The 9,835-nt window shown below is 42.2% G+C and overlaps 1 protein-coding gene across 3 annotated transcripts in view; it reads left to right on the plus strand.

Moving 5' to 3' along the window:
* The first annotated feature begins 53 nt into the window (after nucleotides 1-53).
* The window catches only part of capn10 (calpain 10), a 21,531-nt gene continuing 11,749 nt past the window's right edge, over nucleotides 54-9,835 (plus strand). The window contains exons 1-12 of one of the 3 annotated variants that reach the window (XM_015042607.1): nucleotides 54-360; nucleotides 592-787; nucleotides 3,110-3,241; nucleotides 3,335-3,424; nucleotides 3,521-3,531; nucleotides 3,684-3,916; nucleotides 4,005-4,146; nucleotides 6,838-7,004; nucleotides 7,108-7,364; nucleotides 7,437-7,639; nucleotides 8,586-8,841; nucleotides 9,038-9,231. In XM_015042607.1, coding sequence (XP_014898093.1) covers nucleotides 656-787; nucleotides 3,110-3,241; nucleotides 3,335-3,424; nucleotides 3,521-3,531; nucleotides 3,684-3,916; nucleotides 4,005-4,146; nucleotides 6,838-7,004; nucleotides 7,108-7,364; nucleotides 7,437-7,639; nucleotides 8,586-8,841; nucleotides 9,038-9,231 — 1,817 coding nt within the window. In that variant the 5' untranslated portion in view covers nucleotides 54-360; nucleotides 592-655. Of the gene's footprint in view, nucleotides 361-591; nucleotides 788-3,109; nucleotides 3,242-3,334; nucleotides 3,532-3,683; nucleotides 3,917-4,004; nucleotides 4,147-6,837; nucleotides 7,005-7,107; nucleotides 7,365-7,436; nucleotides 7,640-8,585; nucleotides 8,842-9,037; nucleotides 9,232-9,835 lie in introns of all 3 variants that reach the window. The other 2 variants (XM_015042605.1, XM_015042606.1) reach the window with 2 other exon arrangements.

A 9,835-nucleotide genomic window follows, 5' to 3' on the forward strand; every position in this document is an offset into this window, starting at 1 on the left:
TGCTGAACTGTTGCTGCGTTCACTAGACAGTGTGTAATTTAAGGAACCGATAGTGGGCGGCAGTGGTGAGCGGCTTCACAGGAAGGATCCACTATATGAATGGTTTCCGACATGTCTAAGTTGAGGTCGCTTACCTTTAACTGTAAAGCGCTATGTACAACATAAGTGTTGTACATAGCGAAAGTTGAAAATGTGATAAGACATCCGTGCGGTTGTAGATCTGAAACCAGGATAAGATAAAGAGATACGATAATGTCGGAGTCACTCTGAACGTAGCATAAGCTAGCTGAAGCTAACCGAGCTAGCTGCGCTGTTGATGATGACAACTGCAGAGGGAGAGATGCTGAGAAGACAAGAAAGGTAAGATTAAAAAAAAAATAAGGAAATGTCTCTAATTTCCAACTCTTATGCAACCTTTCTGTGTTGTTACTGCTTTGTTAGAGAATTATACGAACAAAATGGTGAAAGTAATGCACTTTTAAATCGTCGATTTTCATGCTTCCACTGAGAAACGGCTAACCCCTGCATGCAACCAGTTTCATACAGAAATGATTAAATATCCAACTAATGCAGCCATTACTTCCTGTTTAGGTGTCTCACAGATGTGAACAGACTGTGACTGCTGGCTTGCAGAGCCAGCAGGCTTCCAGTAGCCATGAAAGAGGAATGTGCAGGTCCGTCTTTGTTCGAGGACCTGGATTTTCCCACAAGAGACTCCTCCCTGTTCTCTGACAGCTCCACACCCATCGCTCAGCTGCACGGAGAAATCACATGGCGACGACCACAGGTTAATTACCCGGGTTGGGTTGGGTTGGGTTGGGGAGAGGAGGAAGAAATTCCTGCTCATGTTGATATTGATGCTTCTGGCAGACGACAAAAGTTTGCTGGTTTATCCTCTCAGCCAGGGACTGATTTCCCATAACAGGTGTTTGAGCTGCTGCTCATGAAAGATATTTGCACGATCGTCACGTAAGCAAAAAAATTCAGTGATGAAATAAATATCACCTTACAAAACCGGTTACAGATACTGTGGGACATTCTCACAGTTTAGTCCCTTGCACAATAATGAGTCTGTGAAATGATTTAATCCAGTGATCTCAAACTGCATTCCTCAAGGTCTGGAGTCCTGCAACGTCTAGATGTGTCCCTTGTCCTTCACACTCGAATTAAATGGTGAGACCATCTCACTAGCAGGCAGCCAAGCTCTGCTAATAATGGAGTCAGGTGTGCTGAAGCAGAGAGCTTTCTAAAAGTTGCAGAACTTTGGCTTTGATGAATGCAGTTTGAGACCCCTGAGGGTTGAGGCAAAGGAGGAGGCATTATGTAAATTTGACTTTCTTCATCTTTACATCATGTTACAGTGTTACTCCCTCTTCTAGAACATACCTGGAGTGTGACTTTGATTCTTTCATGCATGTTTGAGGAATCCTTGAATGTCTCTTGGCAGCCATTTAGGGTGCCTAAATGCTTGTCCCCACAAAGCGCTACCTTTTTCTACAAAGCTCTTTCTTGGAAAAGCACAGAGCAGCCCTCCCTGGGCAGCAATGGCAATTAGCAAACACCTGGTGGAAGTGCAGCGTCTGCTGAGATCATTATTTGACTATCTTCTCAGTCCAGTGCTCCTAACAACAGCTGTAAATGGCATAATGGGGGAGCATTGTTCTAATGTCGCGCTAAAGGCAGAATGGTCCAGGAGCTTTTTGCATACACAGAGGCCAACATCAAACTGTCAAATTGCTGTTATGTTTGATGTACAGCATTTTTATAACAACTGAAGGTAGCACAGTTACCCGATTGTGCTATAAAATGGCACCATAACTAATACCATAACTATAACTATAATGTGTTACTGTCATGGTAACACATTTTCCTGAATGTCATGGTAACAAATTTTGTTGCACCAGAGTGAAGCCCTTTGTCCTCCAGGCTTTGGTAGGAAGAGAGGAAAGAGGAAAAAACAAACTCATTCAAATGGAAATGATCAAACTTGTTTTAATTTATCATGCTATTTATTGATTTATTGGGGTAGTACAAGGCTTTGCTATTACTACATCTTTAACACAGAAAAGTATCAACTAATCACGTGGTTGTAAAATCAACAGATTTGTGTATAAAATGTATGAATGCTTTTCAGATTCCAGGGGTGGGAGTCTTCAAGCGCTTTACATTTCCATTCATTGTGCTTCAGAAGTCTGTGAAGCTGTTCTAAATAATTATTGACACTTCACAAATAAGTGAGAAGTCTAGACTTTGTATTTCTGAAAAAAAGTTCCCAGTCTGCACTGTTTATGTAACCAGAAACAATGATATCAAATATAATGTGCATCTCAGTTTGTTGCATGTTTGGCTGGATTTGGTGTAAAGAATATACTCTGATCCCTGTAGCCTTTTTTTTTTGGCAGGATAATGCATCCTTGCCACAAAAAGAAAATGTTCAGGTATCATTCGAGAAGCACAACAACAAAGTCTGAAGTGTTGGACTCCAAATTCTAGTAGGATTTTCAAGAATAACAGACCTGTAAAAGGATACCTTTATTATGCAAGCAGCTGTAAAGTCATGCCAAGTCAGTGTGTAGCACACTTTGCTGCTTTGTTAGTATCAGGGTTCTCCATCGTTTTCCAGTCGCTGAGAGCCACTGTCCTTCAACTTTTACATGCATCAGTGCTTGTTACCGGGCCTCTGCAGAACTTAAAGATGTACTGAGGAGGTAATTCATTCATTTAATTCAGGTGTGTTGGAGCAGATATGCATCTAGAAGTTCAGGACAGTGGCTCTCAAAGAACGGACCTAAAGTTGGACTACTTTTTTCTAGCAATTGAGGAGAAAGTAAAAGTGTTGCAGCCTTCTTTTAGTCACCTGACTAGCAGCAGTCATGTTACTCTTTGCTTCATAAAGCTTGAGAAAACACAAGTCCCCCCCCACATTGGCTCTAGGACCTGATTAGAACTTTAAACACAATTTTTTTTTTAAAGACTTGACACAATAACTTGTTTAATGCCTTGATATTAGCCACCTACTGTTCATTTAAATTGTTCATTTCTGCAGACTCTCTTTGAGTCTCTGTAACTTTATTTCTTCTTCGTTTCTACCTTTAATCCATATCTCAAGGAGATCTGCCGGTCGCCGTCTCTCTTCCCCACCAACGCTAACCTGGCTCATGCTAAACAAGGTCTGCTGGGTGACTGCTGGTTTCTCTGTGCGTGCACCTTCCTGCTCAAGAACCAACATCTTTTAGACAAGGTACACAAACACCAGTTTTATTGTCCCTTGTCCTACTTGAGTGCTTTAAAATCTTACACATACATTGCTCAGTATTTTTTGTTGTATGTGTAGGTGTTTCCTCCTGGCCAGCCCCAGTGGGGCAGCAGCAGGTACAGGGGCTCCTTTCGGTTTCTCATCTGGCAGCAGGGCCACTGGACAGAGGTGACCGTCGATGACCGTCTCCCCTGCATGGATTCCTGTCTCTGTTTCTCACGCTGCCACTCCCCTTCTGCGTTTTGGGTTGCTTTGTTGGAGAAGGCCTATGCCAAGTAGGTAACTTGAGAACTTCCCCCCCCGAGTCTCTTATCTTTGTTTGACCTGATAAACCGTCAAGATTTTGTTTCCTTGCTGCTTTGTTGAACATTCCCAGAAACATTTTGTTGAGTCATCAGCAATTGAATTCCTGCTTAATTCCTTGCAGGCTGCATGGTTCATACGAGCAGCTCTGGGCTGGACAGGTGTCGGAAGCCCTTGTGGATTTGACCGGCGGTGTCGCCGAGCGCTGGAGCCTGAGGGAGTTTGGTTCAGACAAGGAAGAACGGGAAGCGGTGCTGGACAGTGACCAAGTCAGGAGGAAAAAGCTGGACCTGAACCTCCTGTGCTGTGTGAAAGAAGAGTGTGCATTGAGCTGCTCCACCCACAGCACTCCTGGAGGTTAGGGAAAGTATTGCTTTGTAGATAATCCCACCACTGATCCCCCCTCCTTGCCTAACTCCGTCTTTGGCATCCCCCCTCGGATTAGGACTCGGTGAGCTGGATCAGCACCACGCTCTGACTGTGATGGAGTGGTTGGACGTGAGGAAGGTGTCAGGGAGTGAAGTGCGGCTGCTCAGGATCAGAAATCCGTGGGGACGATGCTGCTGGGCAGGTGCTTGGACTTGGAGGTAGAATGTTGTCGTGGGGAATGTTTACAGTCACGTTGGGTTTTTAGGAATATCCAAGTATGCACAAACCTGTTGGTACACCTCTGTAAATCCCCCCAAAATAACCCTCAATAGTAACTAAAATAGCTTGAAACTGATAATAAATAAAAAATGCACTGAAAATTAACCGATGAAAATCAAACATTGGTTTTACAGAATTTGTTTAGAAAATAAACTAATGCAACAGGCCTGGACAAAATGATGGTATCTCCAGAAAAGATTGAAAATAATCTGACCATAGGGATGTGTTAAAACAAAGGTGTGTCCTCTAATTAGCATCCCAGGTGTCTTCAAGTTTCAAGTGTCTTCAAAATCAGTCTGCATATTTAAATGTTGACAAGTAGTCACTCTGCTGTTTGCCGACAAGGTGTGTACCTTAGTGAACATGGCCCACAGGCAGCAAAGCAGAGAGTTGCCCCAGGAAATTAGAAAGACAATTATAGATAAAAACATGTTGGGTGCTGTGGTGGCACAACCCATGTATTGAGGTCTTGGTCCTCGTGGCGGTGGTTGCAGGTTTGATTCCTGGCCTGGTGACGTTTGCCACATGTCTTCCCCCTCTCTCATTACCCTATTTCCTGTCAAACTACTTTCAAATAAAGGCCACTAGAGCCAACAAAACCTTAAAAAAAAAAAATAGATAAAACATGTTGAAGGTGAGGGCTATAATACCATCATCTAGCAATTGATGCTCCTGTCACTACAGTTGTGCTCATCATTCAGAAGTTTAAGGTAGCAAACCTCCCTGACTGCAGGAGGAAAACTGGAGAGAAAGATGACATGTCCAGAACAACCTCCAAAAAAAAAAAATTAAAATGACCTCCGATGTGAAGGTACATCAGTGTCAGTCCTTACCATCTGTCAGTGTTTAATCCAAAGTGGATTTCACTCGAGACAATGGAGGAGGACAGCAAATCTCGAAAAAGCCAGACTTGTGAACACGTGCAGAAATATCATCGACAGCTAACAAAATTATTTGATTGCCTTGAAAGATTGAGCAACAAAACATTAAGTTGCAGGGATCATCATTTTTGCCCAGGTCTGTTTCTATATGTTTTAAATAATTATTTTGTTGAACCGCATTTGAAACACAATGTCTGATTGTCATTAGTTAACTTTCAGTACATTTTTTGTTCACCATTATTATTTTAATCAGTTTCAAGTTACATCAGTGGTACTGTGGGCATTTTGGTCATTAAGAATGTTGTCCACATGTGCATGTTGTTGTGGAAAGTTACTAAAACCTGCAGGAGAAGAAAAAAAGGTATGGAAGTTTTAAATACTTTTCCTGAGCTTAACTTAAAAAAATAGCTATGCTGAGAATGCAATCAGTCATATTTTTGGAGCTGCAGATCATATGCATCTAAACCTGATTTTGGGAACTTTTGAGAAGTGTTGTTTTAGATTACAGAGGTAAAAATAGACTGAGATGGAGTTTCCCATGGACACATTGAGTTACACCACGACTCCTGCTTTTCTTATTGTTTCGCTCAGAGGGCAGGGAGCTATAGGTGCGTGAGAATACATTGCAACTCTCATTTAAAAGGGAAACATGAGACGATCATTGACATATATACACATCTGTCACTGCCATGCTTACATAACGATATGAGTCACAATCACTACCTTCCCTGACTTCCTTTTGGGAGTAATTTTTTATTTTTTTTGCACAGAATGTTTCAACATAAAACAAAACATCTGATGTCCACTTCACCGTGTAGTAAAGACCAGGTGGTAGGCTCAGTTTAATTTGTCTCAGGACCGTCCATTTTTGCTCATAATGAAGATTTGATAGCTTTAAATTTGAGGAGACAGTCAAATTGCTTTTTAATTTCACCCAGGGAAACCATAAACAGCAGGCGTGCACTTTGGTGCGCTCAAAGCTGCTTTTAGTCAATGTGTTAAACTTGTCTAAATATAGCAAGCTTTTACAAGAAGGACAGAAATATTTTTCTTATCAATCAAGCCCAAAAGATTTTGTAAAGTGATGCCTATCTTATAATGAGGAAATCGCACAAAACCCTTTTTAGATTTTAGATCTGCAACGATGCTCCTACAAAAAACCTGACTTCGTTTATTTAAGTAAAATGCTCCATGCTAAGTTTAATTTTTGAGCAAGCAATACAATTCATAACGTAACGAATGGAAGTAGTTGTTTAATTTCTCTACTTGAAGACAGCAAGCCACATTTTCCCAGCAGAACTTCACCACCAATGCGCCATGTCTCTCCTATGGTGCCCCCTGGTGGTAGGTTTTACTCAGGTCAACTGCAAACCCTCGCCTGAGACTTCATCCGTTATCAAACCAATCCGGCCTGGTCTGTTGCTCTTGCATTCGTCTTTGATGTGAATGCTGAGGTGCTCTGTTTAAATGCTTTGACCCAGATTAGCATGCAGATTCTGCACAGCTCCGTCGGCTGTGTGCAGAACATCTCTCAGTCTGAACAATCCCTGAAAGTTTTCACTTTTGGTATGAGCTTCACAATGGCACAGCTGTCTTGTTTATCAAATACCTTTTTGCTTAAAACACTTAATACCAGTTGACTCATTAGCAAAATTAGCAAAAATAATCCGTGTTTGTTGAACTCAGACTAGTGAATGTATTAAACCCTTTTCCGAGTTGATCTCGTCTTTCAAACTGTTTGACTTTCAGCGGTATTGGTTGGAGTTTCCTCGACCCGGTTTGCGCTGCAGAACTGCGAGCCCGAACAGCAGAGGGCGAATTCTGGTTAGACGAGGCCGAGTTTACGTCTCAGTTTGATGACATCACAGTGGGATATCCAATTGGCAAAGATGGACTCTTGAAGAGTGTTTACACAGGTTATTCATCTATTTTCTTTAGAAACTAGTGTCAAACATTTAGTGGTTGGCTGAGACTTTCTGATGTTTAAACGTGTTTTGTAAGTTTCTCCTCCTCTTACAGGAACCCTGCTCACACACAGCCACCAGCTGGCTAGCCGGTGGATTAAAGGCCACTCTGCTGGCGGAAGCCGAAACACCAGCAGCTACAGCAGCAATCCCAAGTTTTGGCTCAGAGTGTGCGAGACAGGCGAGGTTCTCGTGTCCTTGCTGCAGCATCGAAAACGCCGAAACACGGAAAAATACGCACAAGCGGACCCGGAGGACAGCAGTAACACAAAGCACCAGCATTACCAAGCTATCGCTCTACATATGTGGAAGGTCTGCGCCGTGCAAAACATGATGGTGACTCGTGTGTTGCTGTGCAATTTACTTGGAAATGATTCTCCACAGGTGGAAAAGAAGCGTTTCAGTCTGAGCCGGATGTTAAACAAACCGCCTTGTGCTTCTACTCACTGCCATTCCTACGAGAGAGAGGTGGTCCTGTGTCGGCCGCTGGAGCCTGGATACTACCTCCTCATTCCCAGCACCTACCAGCCAGGAGCCGAGGCCCGCTTCCTCATCCGGGTCTTTTCCTCCTCCCCTACGTCACTCAGGTAGGAATCACCTGTAGGGAGCAGAAAGTGCACCACACGTTTACAACGTTAGAATAACGATCTTCAATTTATCGTGGGAGATTTTATGTGATAGACTAGCACAGGAGGTTCTCGACTTTCTGCAACCTTTTTGTCTATCTAGGGTGTTTCCTGTTTACATTTCCGTTAAAATTACAATGTTTCTGTTGATTACGTCCTTTTAATCTGAGCATCTTCTCCCGAGGCGAGTGTTGCACAACTTCAACCGACCAAGATGATCGTCAATCTAAACAGAACAGCTGCTTAAGAAGAGTGTAAATAAGAGCCAAGAGTGCTAAAAGTAACTCTGGAGGAACTTCAGAGGTCCCCAGCTCAGCTCCAGTGAAAAATGGATCAAATTTAACGCTCAGTGAATATCTCCATTGAATCTGACTGAAGTCGTGAAGAAGAGAAGGGAAAATATCAGACTTGAAATCTGTGAAGCAGGCAGAGACAAATCCATAAAGAAAGGTGGTTCTGCAACTATTTGCACATGTAGACTGAACACAGCTGCGGTTCACATTTTTCAGGTTTCTGTTTAAGAAAATTAACAACAATGCACCATCTTCCTTTCACTTTGCAAATATATTCTGCTTATTGTCGGTTTATCTCACAAAATCCCTATAAGATTTATAGAATTTGGTGGTTTATGAACAAGTCAAGAAAAGCAAAATTGTGTTTACAAGATTTTGGTTAATCCCCCCCCCCCACTTTGGTAGATTTACTCAAATGTATCATGAGGAAATGACCATGTGTGACTAATTAAAAAGCAAAAGCTGACATTTAAACAATAAAACCTCTTTCTTTTTACAGAGCATGGGTTTATTTGTAAATATTTATGTCTCTATAAATATCACACTTTTCCCCCTTAGAAGAAGTGTGACATGATTGTTTGTTAGTTAAATAACAAGGCCATTGCTTTCCTCAGTGCCCTAAAAAGCCCAGCGCCCTCACTGCCACTGACGTCGGATGGTGAGTGGGAGACCAGCTTCTTCCGCGGCTCGTGGATAGAAGGAAGGACGGCAGGAGGAAGCAGGAACTTCCCGTCGTACTGGCAGAACCCCTGCTTCCCTTTTGCGGTGTGTGATGAGCCAGCACTGACATCTGGAGTTAATGTCAGGATTACTCTGCACCAGAGCCGCCCGGACACCGATTTGCATCCCATTGGTTTCCACGTTTACAAGGTCAGTCAAATATCAAGGGATTATCCCTGCAGTCTGTTTACACGTGAGCTGAAATTGACTTTTTTTTTTTTTTTCACTTTTTTGACTCTAAAGATGACTTAAGTTATTTTTTATCAGCATCAAATAAACTTTAACTCATCTTACAAAATGATGGATCTGAGATAATATTTTAATTTTAGGTTTATAATTTACTCAGGTACTGCAGGTGGAGTCGGAACAGACGGCAGCCAAAGAAAAGGATCCTGTGGCCAGCTGCGTCCCGCACTGTTACACCCAGGATGTCAGTCTGGCCTGCGCTCTTCCTCCTGGATCCTACACCGTAGTGCCGTCCACTTATCAGCCCGACTGCTCAGCAAAGTTTATAATCAGCCTGGCTAGGAAAATACACAGGTTCGCTCTGTTTTCTATGGTTTTATCAACAGCTCTGTCACATCAAAGTATAAATTTATTACTTTTTTGGTATTAACAGGATGAGATGAGAAGATCCATTCAGCTGTTACTGTGTTACTTTATTAAACACAAGTCCCTGTCTAAGCTGCTCTGACCTTTCACCTATTTAGCAGCTTTTTTCTATCCTTATGTATAGTTCATAACACCCTCTTTTTCTCACTTTAGATATTAAATCAGGCTAATGTTCTCCCGTTTTAGTTCGGCTAGGATTACTAGCATTATTTTTATTTGTTAAATGCTAGAATAATTTATATTTTCACTTTTTTTTGTTTCCATTTTATTTTTCTTTCTTAAGTTTACACACACTTCCTTAGTACCGTATTTTACGCACTATAAGGCGCACCTAAAATCCTTCAATTTCCTCAAAAACCGGCAGTGCGCCTTATATATGGACCAATATTGAGCCACAACAGGTCTAGCAACTACAGTAAGCATAGACATAATATAAGGATAGACGCCTCATGATCCACTCTCGCCTATTGTCGCTGATGAGATTTAGGGCGGCCATCTTGGAGCGGTACTCCACTCCACTCAGCGTTATGTG

Source organism: Poecilia latipinna, unplaced genomic scaffold (assembly GCF_001443285.1).
Source record: "Poecilia latipinna isolate Pla-1442-1.1 unplaced genomic scaffold, P_latipinna-1.0 Scaffold597, whole genome shotgun sequence".
Classification (NCBI taxonomy): domain Eukaryota; kingdom Metazoa; phylum Chordata; class Actinopteri; order Cyprinodontiformes; family Poeciliidae; genus Poecilia; species Poecilia latipinna.